The 23,870-nt window shown below is 51.1% G+C and overlaps 2 protein-coding genes across 3 annotated transcripts in view; both read left to right on the forward strand.

Annotated features, from left to right (window-relative positions):
* GPR61 (G protein-coupled receptor 61) overlaps positions 1-19,429 on the forward strand; it is a 30,713-nt gene extending 11,284 nt beyond the window's left edge. Inside the window, 4 exon segments of the mRNA XM_032646550.1 lie at positions 9,357-9,484; positions 17,714-17,825; positions 17,828-18,039; positions 18,041-19,429. Coding sequence (XP_032502441.1) covers positions 9,357-9,484; positions 17,714-17,825; positions 17,828-18,039; positions 18,041-19,429 — 1,841 coding nt within the window.
* A 4,188-nt stretch (positions 19,430-23,617) lies between these two features.
* GNAI3 (G protein subunit alpha i3) overlaps positions 23,618-23,870 on the forward strand; it is a 46,972-nt gene continuing 46,719 nt past the window's right edge. The window contains exon 1 of one of the 2 annotated variants that reach the window (XM_032624817.1): positions 23,618-23,870. In XM_032624817.1, coding sequence (XP_032480708.1) covers positions 23,753-23,870 — 118 coding nt within the window. In that variant the 5' untranslated portion in view covers positions 23,618-23,752. The other variant, XR_004348745.1, reaches the window with a different exon arrangement.

The following is a 23,870-nucleotide window of genomic DNA, read 5'->3' on the forward strand; positions in this document are numbered from 1 at the left end:
ATGTTCAGCTGATGGCCTTGCACAGGGTGATACAGGGACCTAGAACTGTCCATCTTGTGGCTCAGCCAACTGCTACAGGCTTTGGAATCCTCTAATGGATTCTCTGTATTCAGTCAGCAGATGGGGAAGAGACTTGGAGCCTGCAGAATTGTGTGGAAGGTGTTATGGGTCTAGAAGTGGCATTCATCACTTCTGCCCACATTACACCGGCCAGAACTCAGTCATATGACCACATCTGATTGCAGGGGAGGCTGGGAAATGTAGTCAAGCTTGCACCCAGGAGGTAAAAACAAATGGTTTGGTAAACAACTAGTCTGACATACCTTCTTTGAAATTGTTTTCCTGAATTTATCAGTAGGGCAAAGGATCTCTACTTTGTCATCTTTACAAAGTTAGAATGAATATAAAATAAGAAAACAGATTATGAGAGAGCTTTAAAAATGCAGAATGGGGACTTCTCTGGTGGCTCAGTGGTTAAGAATCCGCCTGCCAATGCAGGGGACACAGGTTTGATCCCTGGTCTGGGAAGATCCCACATGCTGTGGAGCAACTAAGCCCATGCGCCACAACTACTGAGCCTGCGCTCTAGAGCCCGTGCTCCACAACAAAAAAAGCCCGCGCACCACAACGAAGAACAGTTCCTGCTCACTGCAACTAGAGAAAGCCTGCACGCAGCAACGAAGACCCAATGCAGCCAATAAATAAGTAAGTAAATAGAAAGTAACTTTTTTAAAAATGCAGAATGAAGAACACACATGTTATAATCTGTTTTTCAGATTAATCTAGAAATAACTTCATAAATACTGGCTCTATTACTCTATTAGAAACATTAAAGATGCTCTGTTATTGGAACAGATATCTTTAGGTTATAGGATGTGTCTGAATGACTGTGTAATTGATTTCAATATGTGATGAAGACACTTAAATAAATGCAATCCTTCAAAAAATTATAGAACGTGCCCTTCCTCTCCTCTTTCCCTTTGACATAGATGGAGGATTCAGTCAGCATAGCTAGTGTGGTCAGTGAGACTGGGGTCAAAATTTGGCCAGTGCAACCAGTATGTTTGCTGAGCCTGGGGCAGAGAAGATATCTCATATGATTAGGAGATTGGTTGCAAGGAGAGGACTTGAGAAAATAGGTAATATATTGAGGATAACGGGAGCTATATTTCTCACGGTTAGTGAAAGGAGTTACATTTATGGGAAGGAAATAAACCATCAGAATTAGGGTAATTAGTTTGAACCCATGTTTTAAACATAGATAAATAGGTGTAAGGGTGTGTGTGTGTGTGTGTGTGTGTGTGTGTGTGTGTGTGTGTGGTGTGTGTGTGTACATATATATTTCTAGTTCCATCTATTTAAAGGTCCTATAAGCAATGATACCTGAATAGCAGTGAACACACCAATCACTCTGATCTTTGTTTCTAAATTTTCCACTAAAAAGAACCAGGACTGACCAGCCTAAAAATTACTAGATGAACCTAGAGCATCTTGTTGTGCTAGAAAGTAAGGAATTGTTCAAAGAATGATGGGAACAAAAGGATACATAATCCAGGGCTTCCCTGGTGGCGCAGTGGTGGAGAGTCCGCCTGCCGATGCGGGGGGCGCGGGTTCGTGCCCCGGTCCAGGAGGATCCCACGTGCTGCGGAGCAGCTGGGCCCGTGAGCCATGGCCGCTGGGCCTGCGCGTCCGGAGCCTGTGCTCCGCGGTGGAAGAGGCCGCGGCAGTGAGAGGCCCGTGTACAGCAAAAAAAAAAAAAAAAAAGGATACATAATCCAGATGGAAGGGATACCCACTGGCCAAGTCTGGAACAATTTAGGCATCAAAGTAAATAATTTTGGCATTAGTATTCAGTACAGTAACCCATTGCATAAAATAGGAATGGTTGAGTTAATACAGATATGAATAAATACGTGGTGAGAAGGGAAGGCACTACCTTATATTAGAATGCCAATTGATAAATACAGAAAAGAGATAAAATTAGAAAATTACCATTTGGCAACCATCATAATAATAAATGATTTAGGCAAGAATCATCAATGAGTGCTAAATCCTGTGGGTGAAAATTTGATGAGGAACCCAGTGTTTACGTGGTTTCAATGTATCTCCCCACAAATGCTTATTAACTGATAAGTACACGATACTTATAATTGAATTTACAGTGGAGAAACTTGGCTGACATGATCCTAACCAACTGATAAAAGTTAACGTCCTTGAAACAGGATGAATCAACATTTTTTGTCTCTTTGGAGATGAACCGAGAACACAGCATCATTTCTGTAGCATTCCTGACGAAAATGCATAACCTGAATCCACTCATAAGGCACCATCAGCCAAACCCAAATTGAGGGACATTCTACGAAACAACTGGATTATATTCTTCAAAAATACCAAGATCACGAAATATGAAGACAAGGAAAGGCCCTTCACCTCTCTGCGCCTCAGATAACAAATAGTATGTGTTTCCTAAGAGTGCCACGTGGCTTAAATAGTAATGAATGTGACAGTCTTTTGTAAGTTCTAAAATATGATACCAATTATAAATCATTAGTAGTATCTTTCTCCCAGAAAACTACAACTAATGAATGCAAAATTGTCCCTTCAGTCCAGACATTTCTCTTAGTTCTTCAACCAGTTACCATCGCAACGTTGTTATCCTCAGAGAGATTACTCCCTTAATGGACTGAGAACTGAGGAGGCCCAGCACCTGGGAAGGGGGACGGTTGATGGCGAATCCACGGATTTCCGTGGTGCGTCTGCCTGGGTCCTTGTGTGCTTGTGCTTGTGCGTGCACTCGTATCCTGGATGCTTCGATGTTAGGCGCCTTCTCCATGAGCAGAGGGACCCTGTGGGGACTGATGGATGCTGTTATAGATTCATGAACATCTGCTGGTGGGGCCTGGGTAATCCCTTCTAGAAGGCAACGCCCTTTGCTTCTGTCATTCCCCACAAAACTTGTGTACACAACGTTGTGAGACAATCCACCCTCTGGCAACTTAGGAATCAGGGTCCTAATGCCACCCACTGTAGAGGTGCCGACAGACAGCAGTGTGGGGTAATGAAGATCATCATTCCTGTTTTGTACATTTTCCGAAGCCTCTCACAGACATTCCCCCTGTGAGCCTTAAAGCTGCAGCAACCTGTGAAGCACATATTGCTCTCTGCATCTTGTCACAGATCAGGAAAGTCTAATGATCAGAGAGACCAGGCCTTGCCCCAGTCTACAAGGCTAGTAAATGGCACTCACGTGACACCCGGCCAGGACTCTCCTCATCATGGACACTCTGACAGGAGATGGTTCAGCGTTGGTGCCTCTCTAGCTCCCTTTCCGGCCTCGGGGGGCTGGTTCCTGTGCCCTTGGCTTCTCAGAGCTCTTCTGCCACAAGAGCCCCACCTGAAGCACCCTATGCTAGGGCTCTCTCTCCAGGCCGTCTTGCCACCACGTTCTGGCTAGAACCACAGGCGTTCAGCATCTTAGCCCCTGCTGCTTAAGGCTGTCATTCCCTCTTCTGGAGTCCAAGGACGAGACAACGAGCACGAGGCCATCCTGACAATGGCCCCGGGGAGGCTGGCCCCAGGAGCTCATTTGTGTGCCCTTTCGATGCTGGGGCCAGGTGCTGTGTCATCTCCAAGTCCATGTAGACATTTCTTTCCTCACCATGCCGGCAGAAGGAGCAATACTTAATTTCTTCCAGTTCGCTCTATCCCTGTGGGTCAGGCTGGAGGAAGTTCAGCAAGGCCAGGTTATCACCAGATGCCCTCTGCCCTCAGCACCTCTTGGACCCAGACAGACAGATGGATCAACATCAGACACAGCAGAGCCCAGCCGGTCTGTGCTTGATCAGATCCCTTTGGTAGCAGTTGCTCCCGACCTGATGGAGGCTCACGGGAGAAGGGGCTGCTTCTGGCAGCAGTGGTGACCAACCTGCATTCTGATTGGCTCTGAGAGGCCTGAGAAAGAGGGTGCACTCTGGGTTTGCTAGGGATGGATTTGTTGGGATGTGCTGGATGGGTCAAGGGTGATCCACTAGACACTGATCAGTGGCTTTTGGAACTTACAGCCAAGGCCCCGTGGTGGAGTAGAACCAACACTGATCACCTGGGAGTTGGCAAACCCAGTCTCAGATCTGCTCTCACCAGCTGGGCGTCCTTGAGCAAATCGCTTCTGCTCATTGAGACACAGTTTCCTCATCCATGACGCGAGGAGTACATTTTAGGGGCCCTCTCTCCTTTGTGCCCTTCTAGTTAAACCAGTCTGCCGGCCTCTTCAAGCCTAGCAGGAACTCAAGTCTGGAGTTCAGGCCTCTGACTCCCAGGCTCAGTTCACTGCTGATTCTGGAAACAGAGGCTAGGGCAGGATGTTTGGGGAGCAGAGGGCACGGCACATCCTGGCCTCTGTTCAGCGGGGTAGGGGAACTGCTCAGGAAACTAGCAGCTGGACCCATGGTGGTGCTGGGGGTGGAGTGGCGTAGAGGCAGGATGGAGGGGAGCCTGGTGGTTCCCACAACTCTACTGGTGGCCTGAGGACGTATGACTGAGAGTCCCCGGGGCTGCATTAGAACTCATACAGAACAAACAGGAAAGGAACAGAGAGAACCAGAGTGAAGCCCTGATAGTTGTCAGCCAGGCAGAGAGAGCTTAAGGCAGTTAGAGTTTGCTTTCTCTTTCTGTAAACTGAGAAGTGTGGCTTGGGATATTCTGGAGGTCTTGACACTTCCTAACTCCATAAGTAAAAAGCCAGTTCATTAAATAAAGCTGAACTCCCCTCTGACAGTGGGCCTCCTGGGGTCAGGCCGTGTGGGCACTTTTCCTCCTGCCTTAGGTCCCACCCAGCTGACCTGCTTCCCTCCCTCCTTTTACCACCTGCCGTTCCCCAAGTTTTGGAGCATCCCCTCCCATCTCCCCACCCCGCAGGAAACCGAACCCGGCTAAGCCCAGGGGCAAAGACAGGTGGGCCCCAGGCCAGCAGAAACAGCTGCTTTAGGTGTCAACTTGCTGCGAGGGTGGGAGGAGCTGGACTTTTAAGGTCTCCTCGGAGACCAGCATGGGTAACCTGAACCTCTTTCTTGTCCTTCTAATCCCCTGAGAGAGAAGACTCAGAGGGTCCCCGCAGGCCAGATCAGGGTCAGGTCAGAGTCTGTCTCTCCAGCCTCCAGGCTGGAAGGAGCTGAGCTTTGTGTATGAATTCCAAGGAGCTCGGCTCACAGGCAGGCAGCCCCGGAGAGAAGCACAGCCTGGAGCACGGAAGGAGGCAGCCACTAGGCGCTTCCCCCCACAGACAGACGGGGTATTGATCCTGCTGGCATGCCCCCTCCCTGTCTCCACTTCATGGTGCAGCTAATGGCCTGGAAAAAACTGGCCAGCTGTTCCCCAGCTGTGACATAATGAGCTCAGGGACGATCAATGCCCATTCCAGTCTCTAATTAGGCCAGGGAGCTGGCTGGGGTGAGAGTGTGGCCTGTTTCCTGAGGGCACCACTTCCACTCCAGTCCCCAGCTGCTGTCTGCTGGCAGCCACCTGTGCCCACGCATCTGTGCCCTGGAGGAGGGGGCAGGGCCATCGAGTGGCCCTGGGGAATCTTCTGACCCAGAGCTCCTTCTCTAGCAGCAGAAGTACGGACTCCATAACCAGTAGGGGTGGATAGGCTGGTGGGGAGGACCTGGCCTACACGTGAAGCTCCAGACCCCCAGCTTCCTGTCACATCCTCTCTGTCTGGGTCTGCCACTCTGTACAGTGGCCTTCAATTCCAACTCTCTAACTCCCTGCCCCGGAGACCCTGCCCAGGACCCTCCCCACTACTGGTCCTGGTTGCCTAAGCCTGTGGCTGCAAGGAAGAGGCTGGTAGCAAGTTTGGCTCCTAGCCCAGCCTCCCTCTGCTATTTATACCCTCAGTCCAGAGAGGGATGGATCAGATTCTCAATGTACTCACTGCAGAGGAGGAAGTGAGGGTGGAGAGAGAGATGGGAAAGGAAAGGTGTACACTGAGGCAAAGAAACAGAGAGGCGGGGGAGCAGAGGCCCAGGGCAAAGAGGCTCTGAGACTTGGAGAGTTCTGAGAACAGGCTAGGGAGAGCAGATGAGAGAGATAAAACGAGGGAAGCCTAAAAGAGACAGAAAAGGTAGAAATGGGGCCATCAGGGAAGAAAGAGAAGCTGGGATACAAGTAGCAGGACACACCCTGTGCTGAGTGGGGTCAGGCCCCAGGTGTCCGATCAGATGCCCCATCAGGAAGCTGAGGTGCTTGGGGAGAGTGTGTCCAGGGGCCTGGTGTGAAATGACAGGAGTCAGGAGACACTGCCTGGGGACAAAGAGGCACAGGGAACAGAGCTGGTCTGGAGGGATAGGGGGTGGGCCGGGAGTCCAGAGACGGGAAGGTCAGGCAGGGACCCTCTCCTAGATTCAAACTTTGAGCTTTGCTTTTGGGGGATGAGGGTATGGGCTGGAAGCAGGAGTCAGAGCAATGTGGGGAGAAGGGCAGAAGGTGACTGTTGTGGGGTTTGAAGTGAAAAGGCCAGGGTTAGGGGTCTAGGCTTTCTGCAGCCTCCACTTTGGGGCTGTCCAATCTGGCCCCATGGTTTTTGGGTAGCCTAGGTCTGGGAGGGGACACTGTTCAGCCAGCCTCCAGCCCTCCTACCATTCACACAGTCACACACAAACCATTCAGATGGAGCCCTTTAGAGGGGTCTTTCTGGGGCCCAGCTGATGCTGGTTATCCCCTCTTGGGTCCCTTCCCAGTCCTAGGACTGAATCTCTTTCTGACTGTAATTCCCATAGGAATGACCTGGTTTGTGGAGAGCAGATGTGCCCACTGCTATTTCCTGCACCCAGCCCCTTACCCCCAGGGCCTGAATCTCTCAAGCTGCCAGGGTCCTGGAGAGAGAAGCCACTTGAGGACAGCAGCTGTGACTCAGACTCAAAATCGAGAGCTGCAAAGGACCTTAGAGAGCATATACACGTCTAGTCCAATCCTCATTTGGAGCTTGGGCTCAGAGAAGCGAGGAGAGTAGCCCCAAGTGCACTGCTCACTTATGCAGGTGCAACCTCTGGACTCTGAGTTCAGTGCTCCTTCCAGGATGCCAGCCTGCTCATCTCTTCCTACCCAACTCCTAGGAGTAGGAGGGATTTTCTCTTGGGAGCCTTGGCCCTCTTGCCTGGTCCTCCAAGCCAAGATTGTGGGAGGTCAGGTGAAAATTCGGGTCCCACAGGTCAGCAAGTGCCCCAGGAGGGATAAAGCCGGTGAGGTTTGGAGGTGAGAAGCCTCTACCTGGAAACCGCAATCAACTCTTTGCAGCTCTGTGGCCAACACTTCCCTCTTGTGGTTTCTGACTGTCAGGGCGGCCTAGAGGCCCTGAAATGTAGCAGTTGGTGTCTTCTCTCCAGCCCAGGGTCCCCCACCCCCAGGGCTGATTTTGACCCTCCAGGCCTACCCTTCCAGGCTAGGGCATCTGAAAGACTAAGCTTTCACACACCATTCTGCAACAGAGTCCTCAGGTAGGTGATGGAGGGCTGACCATCGGCCCCACCCCCACCCCAAGGGGCCACTCACAGTCCATCTCTCCAGCCTTAAGGAGCACTGGGTCTGGGAGTCTGGACCTTCCTTGGCCGTGGGGACATGAGAGTTGGATGGGGTGTGGGGGGGTCCTGTGGGTCACGAATGCAGGGAGAGGACTTTGGAGGAAAGAACACTGTCTGGCAAAGAGGCCATAGGGCCCGTATCCCTGTGCTCAGCTGTGCCCAGCTGTGCCCAGCCTGGAGAAGGAAGGGTCAGGTTACTCTAGGGCTCAGTTGGGCGGGCGGGGCTGAGTACACGTTGCTTAGGGAGACTGTTCCAGAGATGTAGAGCAGGGGCGCCCCCTAGAGTCAGAGACCAGGCACTGCTGGGAGTGCTTTGTGGACCCCAGGTTGGGAAACCCAGCTCAACTCTTTGGTCTTAGGTCAGAGCCCAGGACCTGACAATGAGCTGGGCAGCTGGGCAGCCCGCTTCGGAATGAGCAGCTGCGTGGTCCAGGGTGCCCTGTCCCTGCAGATCATTCTGGGCAGCTTCTTATGACACCATGAATCTAGAAGGGAGAATTTCCAGGCACTCAAGTTACCGCTCCATCCTTCACCTCCCCCACAGAATGGACATGCAGGTCCCGAGGGAGAGCCCCACCTGGGACTCATGGGTATCATTTGGTCTCTACATCACTTCATCTCTGACGGCCCTGAGTTCACTCTGTCATATGGTCACAGGCACTATCTCCTTGATGACCTATGTGTTTTTTCTCCTCTCTCTAGGCCTGAATGCTAAGGAAAATTCCCAGCCTTGAGTTCATCCCCTCACTCTGGAACTTGTGGATTCAGTAAATACTTGTCAACTGACTCACTAAAAGACCAGAGATGGGCACATCTGTGGCCCTATGTTTCCCTGATTAGTTTTCAGTCAAACTGGACAACTTATCGTGCCCTGTCTCCATAAACCTGCTCGTCTCCACATTTTTGCTAGACCTGCTCCTTCTACCTGAACTGCTCTCCTCCTCTCCTCTTTCAACTACTTACAGTTTAAATCCTACCCCTCCTTTAAGACCCATGCCACTTCCTTCAGGAAGCCTTCCCATATTTCCTGAGGGAGTGGGCTAACTTTTTCCTTTGAATCTCCATGGCACTTTGACTCTCCTTTGAAGGTTATAACCTGCTTCATCTCCATTCTAGATTGTAAGCACCAAGAGGGCAATGTTTATATTTGTTTCACCTTCGTACCATTTCTCTTACCCCCTAAACCGAGCTTTGCATATAGAAAGTGCTCAGTAAACATTCTTGAATCGAGTGACATGAAGCCTGCAGTTTGGGCTGCTGGGAGCTACAGGAGGTGGGAATGGGATGCTCTGAGGCTTCAGGTGATGATGGGAGTGTGCTCAGGACAGGGAGGCAAGGACTGTACGGGGAGGTGAGTGGGGTGGCTGGGCCTCCTTGGACCCTTGCCTGGGGAGGAGGAACACTTTAGTGAAGAGAACAGGCAGGTGGGAGGGCCTTGGAGATGTGGTAGGTTGAGGAAGGGAGCCTGGTATTGGGGAAAGTTCAGGTTTGCCCCAGCACCAGGTATGACAGACCTCCAGCTATCCTGAGTGACAAGCAAAAAAAAGGGGGGATAGAAATCTGGAGACTTAGATTCTGGTCATTTCTCCTTCACCCTCTAGCTGTGTAGCCTTGGGCAACTTACTTCCTGTCTCTGGGTCTAATCATCTGTAAAATAGTTACCTGACCTCCTATGACCCTTGCAGCTCTGCTCTTCTGACTCCAGCTGGGGGTTCTGAAGTAGAGGGGTAATGATTAGTGGGAATTTGTACATGATCCCCCTCAGGCCTAAGCACCATCTAGGTCCTAGACCAGAGAAGGTGACAGAGTGCAAAGCCATGAAGAAGGAGGCATGTGGGCTGAGTCAGCTGTGGCCTGACTCAGAGGATGTGGAGGAGGGCAGCAGGGAGAGAAAACACTCCCGACTCAGGGTAAGTAAAGTGTCCAGTTATCAGGCTCCAGGGAAGGGTTTTCAGGGACCCTCACTTTCCTTTGCTGTGCTTCCCTGTCCTCTTCCTTTTCCTAACCCCAGACTCAGTAAATAGAGATCTGGGATTTAAATCCCAGCTGCCCAGCTGTGTGGCTCTGAGAAAGTCACTTAACCTCTCTGAGCCTCAGTTTCCACGTGTATAAGTGGAGTTATTAAAACTAACTCAGAAAATTGTTGTGAAATTTCTCCTGTGAAAGTGCCTTGTTCTAGGGCTACTGCTAGATCTCCCTCCCTCCCCAAGTCTGGAAAAGGGCAACTGGTACAGATCGGCCCTCAAGCCACAGGGCAAACCGTTAATGTTAATGGCGCTTTTTAGGTACACCGGGGGTGGGGTGGGGCACGTGGAGGAGCAGGCTGATGCTGAGGAGGTTGGATGGTAAGAACAGGCAGAGGGCTATTGCCCAAGCAGCCCCTGATGCTAGTGAGGAAGGGCCACTCTCCCTGGAGACCTATTTATTGTGCAATTATCAAAGGCCCAGCAGCTCTCTGGGAATTTTTCTTTGGGGATCCAGCATTGAGCCCCAGCTGATGGATGGGGGTGTGTGGGCAGCATGGGGAAGACTCCCCCGTCTCATAGCAGGCCTGGCCTGCACATGCACTGTGGGTGTTCCTGTCACTCTTTTGAGCCTGGTTCATCCAAGGCCCCCAGTTTCTAATCTGGTTGGGAAAGATTTATTTTTGGGTCCCTGTAACCTAGCAATGGGCTCACATGACCAGTGGCAGCTGCAGCCTGAATATACTGTTGGATCTTGGCTCCTGGCAGGGGGTTTAGGCCAGACTGTGGGGGAATAAAGGGAATGGAAAGGCTTTCACCTCTCCTTTCCTCTGACTCCCTCCTCAGCCCCTCAGCTTGGTCACAGATAGTGGGCAAGGGGGTGGCTGCCTGGGGAGCAGGCGTGGCTGGAGCTGGCACAGGGGGCTCTGGACGGCCGGGTGCTGAGCTGCGGTGGGGAGGTCCCAGCTGTGAGCCTGCTCTCCACATGGGGAGGGTTGGGTGTCCATGTGGATGGCGGTGGGTGCAGGGAGGGCGCCATGCTGGCGTCCTGGGGGGCGAGGCCAGTCTTTGTTGTGGGATCTCAGGGACACCCCTGGTGGATGCTGGAATCCCAACATCCGGCTTCTTTCCTTTGTTCCCTGTTAAATTGTTAATATTCCTGGGAGAGAGAACACATTAAGCTGCTATCAGTGTGAATGGATTTGTCAGCCTCTTTCCTGAGAGCAGGCTTTGACAGATGCAGAGAGAGCAGAGGAGGGCAGTGGATGCTACTGAGCAGGCGAGGGGCTGCAGGGAGAAGGCTGTGGGCACATAAAGACCATTCGAGAGACTATTGAATACATGGATGGGCAAATGAAAGATAAACTTGGTCCCCTTCAAGGTCTCATCTTGAGGAGGCAGGAAAGAGTGGGAGGGGACATAGTCCTGTCAAGAGGTGGGCAAGGGTAGGGCAGGGCTGCACCAAGGAGAAAGTTTGGGATGGAGAAATCAGACCTCAGCACCAAGGGCTCCACCACGATCCTGAGGAGAGGGGTACCCCTGCCCCCAACCTGTAACAGGAGCCCACTCCTGGGTATGCATGCAGTATGGTGGGCCATGGACCTCTGATGTGGCTTGTGGGACCACCTCCAGTTTCTCCACCTTGGCCTTCCCACCTCCTCCACTGTGCTAAGTTCTAGAAGGAGGGATTGGCAGGGTGGGGTGGGAGGATGTAATGTCAATAGCTACTCCAAACCCTGAGTTCATTTAATGAGATGTTGCATAAAAAGTCCTCCCCAGATTGGGCCCTCAAGAGCTAGTGTCATCATCATCTTTGTTATTCTTGTTATCAGCTGCCTCCAAGCCAGGATAGACAGTTTTTCCTCTCCTTCTGCCTCTTCTGAGCCAAGATGACCTCCAGCAACTGAGAAGATGCTCTAGGATCCACTGCCTCTTTGCAACCACCTTTCCCAAAGGCTCTCTGGGAGGGGCCTCAGGACCTGGAGACTGCCCGCTGGCCACCACACCAGTTGTTTGACCAGCCAGGGTACTAGCTCCCCCAAGCCGGAGAAGCAGGCTATGTATTATAGGCTTCCTATCCCTATTAGATAAGCTAGGAAGTGAAGAATGTTTGTCCATTTTATAGATAGAAAGATTAAGGCACAGATGGCCAACTCACAGGCTAAGGTCTTACTATAAACCAATAGAGTAGAGCCCAATTAGAACCAAGGATTCCTGACCAATCCAGTGCTTTTTTTTTCTTTTTTCTTTTTTTCCTTTGGCCATGCCGCGCAGCTTGTGGGATCTTATTTCCCCGGCCAGGGATCAAACCCAGGCCCCAGCCATGAGAGTGCTGAGTCCTAACCACTGGACTGCCTGGGAATTCCCTCCAGCGCTCTTTCTATAATCCTGTTCTGATGAGCCCGAATTCTCTCTGGTTCTTTGTGGATCTTTGGAAGGGGGCCATGCCAGTCTGAGCTGGGCTTCTGCAGGAATGATGTGGGTGCTGATCAGGGATAGACTTCACCTGATCACAGAAGGTTTGATGCCAAGATGATCTTGCCCACATGATAGCACAAGGTTTGACAAAAATCACTTTGCTGTCTTCAGGTTCTCATTTGACATTTTAATTAGATTTCCCTGTATTCAGGTATATCTAATTTTGTTTTAGGCTGTTTCCTAGAAGGTAGTGGCCATTTCTATGGAATTGGCTTTAGGGCCTCAGCCCAGATTCTCATGGCAGGCCTCCAGGGAAGCCATGGGGGCAGGGGGAAAGGAGTAAATGCTTTGGCTTCAAACAAACCTGGGTTCAAATATTGGCTCTGGTATTTACTAGCTATGTGACCTGGGCAAAGTCACTTCACCCGGGGTACCCATTTCCTCATCTGTAAAATAAGGTGAGTAATGGCTGCCTCATAGAACTGGTGTGAGGATTGAAGGTCTCGTATGTAAAGGAGCTGGCACTCGTAAGAGCTCAAGAAAGGGTGGCTGGGATATTGGAGATCACAGGGTCGGGTCTGGGCTGGTCAGTGGCCTCTTTGTTGTTGACCTGGGGCAGCCACCTTGCCCCCTCTGAGTTTCCTGGGTGATTCATTGTTCTTACGGCTCTTTGGTTTGGGTCTGGTAAACAATTCCAGAATTCCCTTTCTTCCCTTTTAGAGACAGAGGGAGTTCCCGTATAGGTGAGTCTCAGGGAAGAGGGCTCTGGAGTAGATATTATGCCTGAATTCCTTGTCTAGGCTCATGGCTCTGCCATGCGTGGCTTTGGGCAATCTCCTGACCTCTCTGGGCCTCACAAATATGGGTGCCTTGGCCTGTAGGATGTCTTACAGCTCTACAATGTTAGGATCCTATCCTTGGGTGTCAGTCCTAATCCTGGGGGGAGCTGTTTTCTTTAAGATTTTTTTTTTTTTTTGCGATACGCGGGCCTCTCACCGTTGTGGCCTCTCCCGTTGCGGAGCACAGGCTCCGGACGCGCAGGCTCAGCGGCCATGGCTCACGGGCCCAGCCGCTCCGCAGCATGTGAGATCCTCCCGGACTGGGGCATGAACCCGTGTCCCCTGCATCGGCAGGCAGACTCTCAACCACTGCGCCACCAGGGAAGCCCGGAGCTGTTTTCTGCATAGTTGGTGGGAAGCCATGCCCCTTCATTTCACCTCCAAAGACTCATCACCTGGCCTTGGACTTTCTGCCGATAATGTTCCCCAGCTCTGCTCGGTCCGCAGATCCCACAGATCCAGACCAATCAGAGCCTTCCTGAGTACCTGCCTCCCACTCTGCCTTCAGGGAGCAGTGCAGTGCTGGTACCACAAGGTGGCTTATGAGGATGTTGGATTCCCCCATCTCCACCAGCTCTCTCAGCCCCATACCACATAAACATACAATCTAAGAAGACAATAGGAAGGCACTTTTTGAGGGGCAAGTGCAGGGTTAGGACAAGGCCCTTAGCTCCTCTTCAAACCCGACAGCCACTCCTGAACCTGTCCTCTCTATACATGCGGCAGCTTCCAAAGGAGCCAAACCTTGAGCCACGCCCTCGAGCCACGGCCCCTGCCAGACCTGACCCTAGTGCCCTGTGCCTGTACTGACTGGCCTGCTACAAAAGCACCTTGGTTCTGATGTCACAGAACCATGCAATGTTAGGGCTGTGAGGAACCTTTAGGGATCATCTGTCCTATATTCTTTTTGAACAGATAAGAAACTAAGACCAGAAATGGCAAGTGACTTGCCCAAGGTCACAGTTAGTAACTGCCAGAGCCAGGCCTTAAACCTGGATTTTCTGACTCTGAGTGCTCTTTTTATGTCATCAGGCTGGCCAGGAGGGTCTCCGCTGCCTGCCATCACCTGACTCCAACAGGTTTTTGAGTTACCACTCCAGAAGCCTGAGAGGAGGGGGAGGGGCTGGGCCCACTCCTGGGCGCCTTGCCTGGGGGCACTGCTGCCTGGCTCCTGGCTGCCGAAGTGGCTCCAAGGGGCTGGGTGGGAAGCAGGGGGCCATTAGGACCCAGAAGCTCTCAGCGCATCCTGCTCTGCCGGCTGCCTCTCACCGATCACTGCAGTGGTTCAGGCTTCAGCAGCCTTGGAGAAGCATCAGCTGAGAGGAGCTATCACATGGGAGCCGGGAGCTGCTCAGCAAAGGTAGGAGTTGCCGACTAGGCCAGGAATGGGGGCCAGACCCAGGCCTGGTGGTGAATGCTGAGGTACTGTACAGAAGGGTACAGCCCATCCTACCTTACAGTGGGCAGTTTTGTCAGGGGATGGGCCCCCAGGTATCCCGAAGGCAATATTGGGGTGTGGGCATCTCTGAAGCCTAGAGATGGGGATTGATCTGCTGCCAGCAGGAGTACCCACATCCTGCAGGCAGACAGGGTTCCTCATCTATCCTGCTCTGTGTCATAGAAATGGGTCCCCTTCATCCTAGGAAAGAATCTTTTGGCATCCAGGCTGACGGGCAACTCTGTGTCCTGGGCGTCGGCAACTCTCCTAGGGAGAGGTGCTGTAGCCCCCTGAAAATCTTTCCTGGCTTAGGAGGGGCATGCTCTTCTCTGAAGGGAGGCCAGTCTCGGGTCCTTGGGATGGAGGCTCTGCGTCTAAGAAACAGGTGTATGTGAATCCCAACACCTCTGTGGCCTTGGGCTGGGCACTTATGTACATCTTGCATCCTGAGACATGGCTGTTTGTAACTTGACCATACCCCTGCTAGAGGCCCAGACCCCAGATCCTCGGGTGGCAAAGCCTTCCAGGTACTGAGAAGTCCTAGAGGTGAGGGAAGGGTTGCTGGAAGGGAGCAGAGGGAGGACAAGAGTGTCCGAGAAGGCATGATGATATGAGCTAGGAATGGAGTGAGGCTCCCTGGGCTTCCCCTGTGAAACCGTTACCCACAGCCCTCTCAGGCTTTACCCTGGTCCATCAGTGAGGAAGTGCTGGGGAGCAGGTATATTGGCTCTTCTGTTAGGAGGTAAATGGGAATACTGGAATTTAGGGGTCAGTGCAGAGATACTGGCAAGGCTGAGGGGGTGAAAAGGAGAAATGGCCAATGCCTTCTTGCCTAGGGCTCCATCATGGCTGCACAGCACCCCTCCATCTCCACGTGGAAACCATGTCTGCTTCCCGCAGTCTGGGACCCTGGGTGAGCCCTGCTGGCAGACACTTGATGTCCATACAGACATGGTGGGCCTTGACTCCTTTAGCTTCCAGGGCCTCAGAGTCACGTCTTCTGGGCCCCACTCCCAGGTAGAAGGAATGCGGGAGTCATGGCATAGAGAGTAAGGGGCAATGTTGCCTCCCCTGGTGTTTCGTTCCACATTTTTTTCTGGCAGATTGTCTTATGAGAAGGGTCTGCATTTCTGGGCCCTCTCTTCACCTTCTCTGCAGACCCAGTGGCTATGTGACATGTGCTGTCTCTTATCCCCGGGGAGAGGCACATCTCTAGGTAGTTGTTCAAAGTTAGGGCTGCCTCAAGTCCAGGAGCCCGAGTTACTCGTTCCAGAAGACAGGCCCCTGGCTGGCACACAGCTGATGGACTGAGTGTTCTTGGAGTATGTCCTAGGGGGCAGAGATTCAACTGATCAATTTGAGTTTGATTCAGGTCACAAAATTGTGCTGAGCACCTATCGTATGCATGGCATGCTGGAAGTTAAATTAGTGCAAGGTTGGTGGTAACGCCAAAAACCAAGGTGATTGTAAGGCTGTAGCAATGGAGGGGCAAGAGGACCCATCTGCCCCAAGTGGGCCCCTTTACTGCAGTCAGAGAAATGATGGCCACCAGGCCCTCCATAGCTCGGGAACTCACTGAGCCATCAAATATTGTCATATATGGGAACCTTAGAGGTTGTCCAGTTCAAACCTCCCATTTTACAGATTAGGAAACTGACCCAGGAAACTTCTGGCTTGTCTGCAGAAAGCCCATCAGACTTGGCATGTCCACAGTTTGCCTCTAATTTTGATACCTTAGTACACTATGTTGAGGGAATCTGGACTTCAAGAATGGCATATGGAAATCAAAAAAGAAATTAAAATTATATCTGACCCTTGAACAATGTGGGGGTTAGTGGCGCTGACCCGTTGAGCAGTGGAAAATCCAGGTATAATCTATAGTTGGCCTTCCGTCTTGTAATTCTTCTGAATCTGCAGTTCCACATCTGCAGATTCAACCTACTGCTGATGGGCTCCTGTAGTACTGTAGTATTTACTACTGAAAAAAATCTGCATGTAAATGGACTCCTACAATTCAAACTCATGTTGTTCAAGGGTCAACTGTACATTGAGCAACTTATTTCAATTCTGTGCAAACTCAGCATGGATAATGAGACACATAAAACAGCTTTGAGCAGGAGAAATGAGAGACACTGAACACTCAAGACTCCGCCCCTTGCCAGTTTCTTCCAGTTTTCCTCTCTACTTTATGCTCACCCACCTCCACCCCTCCATACCTCTTACACAGATGTCTACTCCTCCCTCCTTGTTCTGGGACTGTGGTAACAGTCCAGGAATAGGAGGGTTTTGGCCAGGGGTCCTGTGATGATCTGCTCCAATGACCCAAGATCCGGGGCCCTGGGAAGCGGGAGGTTAGGAGCAGCTCCTCTCCCACCTGTCGGGGAACAGTGACCTTGGGAAGTTAATGAGTGGGTGGAGAAGGGCAGCTTTCATATGACTTACGTCTTTCTGGCTTTGGGAGCAGTGGAGTCCGGATGAGCTGAGCTCCCAGTTTCCCTCTACCTGGGATGTTTTGTTTTCACTGGTCCTTCTTAACACTCCCAAAGTGGCAGCTCTTTGTCTTGGGGATGGTGATGTCCAAGCACACTAATGCACAGTCCTTCCCCCTTTCAGGTAATCTCTGTCTAGTGGTGAGAGACATTTTTAGAGACGCTTCAAATTCAACAAGTATTTACTGAATGTCTGTTATGTTGCAGCCACTGTGGAGGGCACCATCAAACACAGTATGGCACAGTGGGCTGGAGTACTGGCTCGGGAGCCAGGCCTCCTGGGTGCATACCTGGACCTTGCTACTTACTAGCTGTGTGACCTTTGGTAAGTTACTTTATCTCTGCAAGCCCCAGTTTTATCGATTGCAAAATGGGGATAAGAATAACATCTACCTCATAGGGTTGCATAAGGATTAAAATGAGTTAATAGGGGCTTCCCCGTGGCGCTGTGGTTGAGAGTCCGCCTGCCGATGCAGGGGACACGGGTTCGTGCCCTGGTCCAGAAAGATCCCACATGCCGTGGAGTGGCTTGGCCCGTGAGCCATGGCCTCTGAGCCTGCGCGTCCAGAGCCTGTGCTCCACAACTGGAGAGGCCACAACAGTGAGAGGCCCGCGTACCACAAAAAAAAAAAAAAAAAGAATTAATATACGTAGAGTGCTTAGAACAGGGCCTGGTATGTGGAAAGCACCATAGACATGTTACTACTTATTATCAGCATTTTTATTAATAAATCCTGCAGCATCTTCCAAACAGTTGTGAAGTAGGTATTATTCCCTTCATTTTACAGATGCCTTTATGAGGAAACTGAAGTTCAGAAGAGTTAGTAGCTCCCAGACCTAGGACTGGAAACCTGATCTCGTGCTCCTTCTCCTCGACAGCTGCTGCCATTCTGAGGAGACAAGAAATCAGGAAATTTACATAAGCAACCTTAAAACTGGGCACTATCCCAGAGCTCAGCAGGACCCTGGGAAAGGGAGACAGAGGATTTAGAGTCCCTGGATAACAGTCCTTGAAAGGGGAGAAGGGTGTGGAGAAGAGAGGAAAGGAGCAGGAGACCACTCAGAAGACGGAGTGTTGAGTGGGTGAGGCTCCTGCATCTCTCATGCTCCTGCTTCCTTGCAGTCACCAAGGTGGACCCGGAGCTGCCTCCCGAGCCCTCAGTCCCCGGCCTTGAGGGCTGGCAACAAGAGCCTGCCCGAGAGGCTCCAGAAGGAGGCGCTTTCTCCCCACCCCAACCCGCACACACAAAATTGGGAAGCCTGGGCCTGGGCTCGCCATCCCAGGGTCACTGGACTAGGATGGGGGATGGGCCTGTGACAGGAGGTGCCCTGGGTGTCCTCTTTCGGCCCCATGGAGTCCTCCCCCATCCCCCCGTCATCAGGGAACTCTTCCACTCTGGGGAGGGTCCCTCAAACCCCAGGTCCCTCTACTGCCAGTGGGGTCCCAGAGGTAGGGCTGCGGGACGTGGCTTCAGAATCTGTGGCCCTCTTCTTCATGCTCCTGCTGGACTTGACCGCTGTGGCTGGCAATGCTGCTGTGATGGCTGTTATCGCCAAGACACCCGCCCTTCGAAAATTTGTCTTTGTCTTCCACCTCTGCCTGGTGGACCTGCTGGCTGCCCTGACCCTCATGCCCCTGGCCATGCTCTCCAGCTCCGCCCTCTTTGACCGTGACCTCTTTGGGGAGGTTGCCTGCCGCCTCTACTTGTTCCTGAGCGTATGCTTTGTTAGCCTGGCCATTCTCTCGGTGTCGGCCATCAACGTGGAGCGCTACTATTATGTGGTCCACCCCATGCGCTACGAGGTGCGCATGACGCTGGGGCTGGTGGCCTCTGTTCTGGTGGGTGTGTGGGTAAAGGCCTTGGCCATGGCTTCTGTGCCGGTGTTGGGAAGGGTCTCCCTGGAGGAGGGAGCTCCCCGTGTTCCCCCAGGCTGCTCACTCCAATGGAGCCACAGTGCCTACTGCCAGCTTTTTGTGGTGGTCTTTGCTGTCCTTTACTTCTTGTTGCCCCTGCTCCTCATCCTAGTGGTCTACTGCAGCATGTTCCGAGTAGCCCGAGTGGCTGCCATGCAGCACGGACCGCTGCCCACGTGGATGGAGAACCCCCGGCAACGCTCCGAGTCTCTCAGCAGCCGCTCCACCATGGTCACCAGCTCGGGGGCCCCCCAGACCACCCCGCACCGGACGTTTGGGGGAGGGAAGGCAGCAGTGGTTCTCCTGGCTGTAGGGGGACAGTTCCTGCTCTGTTGGTTGCCCTACTTTTCTTTTCACCTCTACGTCGCCCTGAGTGCTCAGCCCATTTTGACCGGGCAGGTTGAGAATGTGGTGACCTGGATTGGCTACTTCTGCTTCACTTCCAACCCTTTCTTCTATGGATGTCTCAATCGGCAGATCCGGGGGGAGCTGAGCAAGCAGTTTGTCTGCTTCTTCAAGCAGGCGCCGGAGGAGGAGCTGAGGCTGCCTAGCCGGGAGGGCTCCATTGAGGAGAACTTCCTGCAGTTTCTTCAGGGCACTGGCTGTCCCACGGAGTCCTGGGTTTCCCGACCTGTACCCAGCCCCAAGCAGGAGCCACCTGCTGTTGACTTTCGAATCCCTGGCCAGATAGCTGAGGAGACCTCTGAGCTCCTGGAGCAACAACTCACCAGCGACATCATTGTGTCGGACAGCTACCTCCGTCCTGCCCCCTCACCACGACTGGAGTCCTGATGGGCTGCTGGACACTTGAGGGAGATGGGGCTGGGGGCCGGTTAGGACCGCAAGGAACTCCTTGTGGGATCACCTTTTCCCAGCTAGCTGGGGCTGGGGGTCTCTGCACACAGCTTTCGCTTAGTGTTTTCTGGGTCAGGAACAGAGCCAACTGGATGGATATGTGGCAAAAGCCTTGGACATGGCTGTGAGCCTTGACAACTGGGGGAGGGAACCTGGTGAGATGGTGACGAGAATAAAGGGTCAAGAAGGTGAGATGATGCCTCTCAACCAATGAACTGTCCATGACTCAGGGAGCAGGGAAACTATAAGCGTAGGAGTTGGAAGATATAGGGCAGCAGACCAGGCTTGGAGTTATTCTGGGGACCCTTTAGGACCTTTCATTTTTCAGTGTAATTGTCCAGGGAAGAAATTGCACTCAAGCAAGGTAAGAAAATGACCCATGTCTTCTCATTTCCTTGCTAGGTTTAAAAACAAGTAAATTACAGCCAAGTGTTTCCTTTGAGTTAATAGATTTTTTTTTTTCTAGTTTTAAACCTGAGGTTTCCTTAAAGCGAGAGGACCAGCTGGGTATATTCCTTTCTTGAGTTTGGCCAAGCAAGGGGAAATAGCAATCAGGGCACACAGAGTAGAATAGAGGAAAGCTGACTGCAGCTCTCTCTCTCCCACCCTCCAGGAACAGCCGTTCTGTTGTACTTTTCAGTTTCTCTTTTGGACATGGGAGATCAAGTTTGGGGCTTGATCTTAGCAGAGGCAAGAATAAAGCAGGATGGTTTTTCTCTTTGTCTTTTAGGATGAAGAAGTGGAAAGATTGGGGGTTGGATGGCTGAAGGTGGGGGTTAGCATTTGAATTGCTAAGGTGGTTGGATACAGAGAGGCCTGTAGTAACCCAGACCAATAATACTGTAAATCTTTTTTTTCCAGAGCTGGCCTCCCTGATCTCTCTCCTCATGGCAGTGACCCATCGCCAGCCCTCTGGACAATCGGGTACAAGAGACTAAGGTCGGGAACGGGAAAGGTGGGGTTTCCATGGTTCATTAAATGCCTCCCTACTCCCATTCATCGCTCTCAAAATTAGCTTCAGTGACAAAGACTTAAATCTCTCTCCTATCTGCAGCCCTGGGTTGGAGAGGGGGCACGGGAGTTGGGCTCAGCTGTTCACTGATTGAGACTGTAGGAACTGTGTTGGGTGGTCTTGGTGGTGGTATATTCAAGGGAGGGGGAATAATCGCAAACTGGACAGGACACCCATCTAGGACTACCCGTCCGTCCACTTCCCTCAATTCAATCAGATCACATTAGAGAGTTGAGGCAGGACCACATGGTGGTGTGATCTGTATTTGAACAAATTCCTGGCTTGACTGAGCATCAAAGAGGAAGATGGCTTGGTGGGAGTGGGACAGTTTCCCCTCTGAACAGTTAATAAATAATTTTTATTATAAAAAGTTATGCTGATATCAACATTGACTCCTTCAGTTCAACTCAGTGCATGATAGTTGAATACCCTATTCTCTGGGACTCACACAGAGGATTTGGAGTTACTGCCTTCAAGGAGTTCACAGTCTAATTTGATCAGGTACCTTGTATTTTGACAGAGCATTTACATATGGTAAAGCACTATGGAATGTGTTAAGAGAAATATATTGAGGAATATGTTCATGGTTCTAACTTCTGAGAGTTCAGCCTATTGCAGCAAGATGCCTATATGGAGGCTTCCTGCAGGTTGAAGTCTGGGGACTGTAGATGAAACTCTAGTTGAAGAAAGTAATTTATTACATGAAACTGGGCAGCTTCTCCTCCTCAGACCTACGAAATTTTCCAGGTTTCTGTCTTCCTACCACTAGACTTACTCTAGTCCAGTGCTTATTACATTGAGGAAATCCCTTAGATGATATATACATCGAGGAGTCTTTTGCGATTGAAATGCATGTTCTCCTCCTCTCTCTCCTCCTTCTAAAGATAAATTCATAAGGGAGGAATCTCATTCCTAGATAGGGGGAAAACTTCTTCCGAACACTAGTGATGAGCTAGCCGACCCTAAACATTGCCAGCAGGTGGCAGTGTGAGTCCAGTGGAGCTAGGAAAGATGAGTGCAGGTGGGGAGGGGGAGGGGGGGGACATTAAACACTGCCTGGCAGCCATTTTGTTCACTTATTTTGCCTTTTGTTTGACTTTGTCCTCCAACTCTTCCTTCACATACATCAAAGGAGAAAATCTTAAGTACAAGAATATGGCAAATTCAGGCTGAAGTTTCCTGACACTGTGATCTCACTGGTGTTTATTACAGAATTTGACATATGCTGGTTCATTTGCCATTTATTTTTCCCAGAGTGGATCATGAAGGAAATAAAATTTTTTCTTCTATTATGCTGAGAACTTTCCCAACAATTTGTCATGACCACCTTCCAGGGGTTTTCTAATCACCAGGATCACTTGGTAAAGTTCCATATGTAATTCTTAGCTGTGAAAGCCATTCCTGGACAAAATTTGACCTCTAAATCCACTGAAGAAATCAACAGGTTGAGAAAACCGTGCTCTCAAGTTATTTTTTTCCTGCACCCTGGTGGTGTTGGGGTAACTTTCAATCCTAGATGAAAACCTTCTGTTGTCAGGTCGCCCAGGTAACATCTTATAGTAGCATGGTAGAAAAGGAGTGAATTTGGAGTCAGATCTACTTACTCACTGTGTGAACTTGGGAAAGATGCTTAATTTCTCTGAGCCTATCTCCTCATCTGTAAAAATGGGGATAATATTAACCTACCTCACAGGGTTGTTGTGAGGAATAGAAGAGATGACACATGGAAGCACCTAGCCATAGCTGGCAAATAGGTACTCAATAAATATTGGTTTTTCTTCCCTTTCCTCTTGCCCTTTTTCCCCATAAGTATTGATCATGGGAAAGCAGTCCCTTTTATTCTAACGGTCACTTGGAAAAGAGTAGGAGACTTCGAACTTTAAAGAACTGGCAATAATAAATTATGGTGGATGAGGCTGTTTAAGGTGGCTCTCAAGAAATTCCTCTAATAATCATCAATCACCATATAGACCTTTCTGTTTGGATCGTATATTCTAAGGTTTAGGTTCTATTGGGGAGATAATATTTAATCGTAGGGAAGGGTCTTGGGGGCTACAAGAGTTCCCCTCCCTAGAATATATGGTGAGAGTATTTGTGGGGCTATTTGGAAGTAAAGGTAATTGAGGGCTACTTTCACCGTAGTATCCAGGATTATGAGTAAAAAGGCTATCAGTCTGGGGCTTTTATAGGTGATTTATCAACTTTCAGGTGATGCTATGGCTGAGAGGCAAATTTTACCAGAACTTCCCTTTTCATGTGGTACAACAGGTAATTTTAATAGGAGATTCACAGGATGCACTGGTTTGTTTTAGGGTGTGGAACTTTGGTTGACTAATCCTGGTAGAAGTCCTAAGTCCTTAACGCAGGACGATATGTGAGCGCTAAAACTGGCTTATGTTGGGGAAAGACAGCATGGAAATTTTATGGAGAAACTACACTCTTACCTTTCAAGTAAAGTAAGATCCGTTAGCGATTTCAAGTGACCCTTTACCAACGTAGTGGTTGGGCAACTCTCTAGTTCACTGGGTACATTTTGAGAGCAGGAGGCGGTGGGCCAGAGGAGAGAGCAGAAAGGGATAGATAAAGTCCCAGGCATGGTCGGTCTTACTAATTTCAGATGTGGAGCGTGGCCAGGGCCCAGACTCTGTAATTCTCATCCTATAGATCTGGCTGAGACAACTCCGGCCGAGAAAGTGTCCTACACTTGGGCAGAGGCCCCGGATCTCCACAGCCAGAGTCCAACTGGGTTTTCTGGCCAGTGAGAAATTCCCAGCAGAGATTTCCGTGTGGGCTGCGGCCTTTTATTTGGGAATTCCCATCCCCCACGTCAATCTGAAGCCGCCTGTGCGACCTCGGGAGGGTGTCTTGAGCCAGAGAAGCCAGTCCCTGGTTTTTCCACACTTAATCCAAATAAGGCAGCCGAAGAGATGAAAGGGGACTAAGGTCGAGCGGCGCCCGGCGAGCTCGACAGGGCAGCCCTACACCACGGAACGCTTGACCTGCTCGTCCCGCTCTTCCTTCTCCCGTTCCTGGTTGTTCCTCCTTTACCCTAGCCAGACAGGGCCGAGTAGTAACGGCCGCGGGCGTTGCCGGAAGTGTCGTAAAACGCCGGATATCCGGTTTCTCTGGGCGCTCAGGGGGCTGACGGAGAGGGCCGCCGCCCAACAGTAGACGCTGTCCCCGCCGGCCCAGCCGCGGTCTCCGGTGTGTGAGTGAGCCCGGGCCTGGTCCCTTCTCCCTCCGCCGCCATGGGCTGCACTTTGAGCGCCGAAGACAAGGCGGCGGTGGAGCGAAGCAAGATGATCGACCGCAACTTGCGGGAGGACGGAGAGAAAGCGGCCAAAGAAGTGAAGCTGCTGCTACTCG

This window comes from Phocoena sinus, chromosome 1 (assembly GCF_008692025.1).
Source record: "Phocoena sinus isolate mPhoSin1 chromosome 1, mPhoSin1.pri, whole genome shotgun sequence".
Classification (NCBI taxonomy): domain Eukaryota; kingdom Metazoa; phylum Chordata; class Mammalia; order Artiodactyla; family Phocoenidae; genus Phocoena; species Phocoena sinus.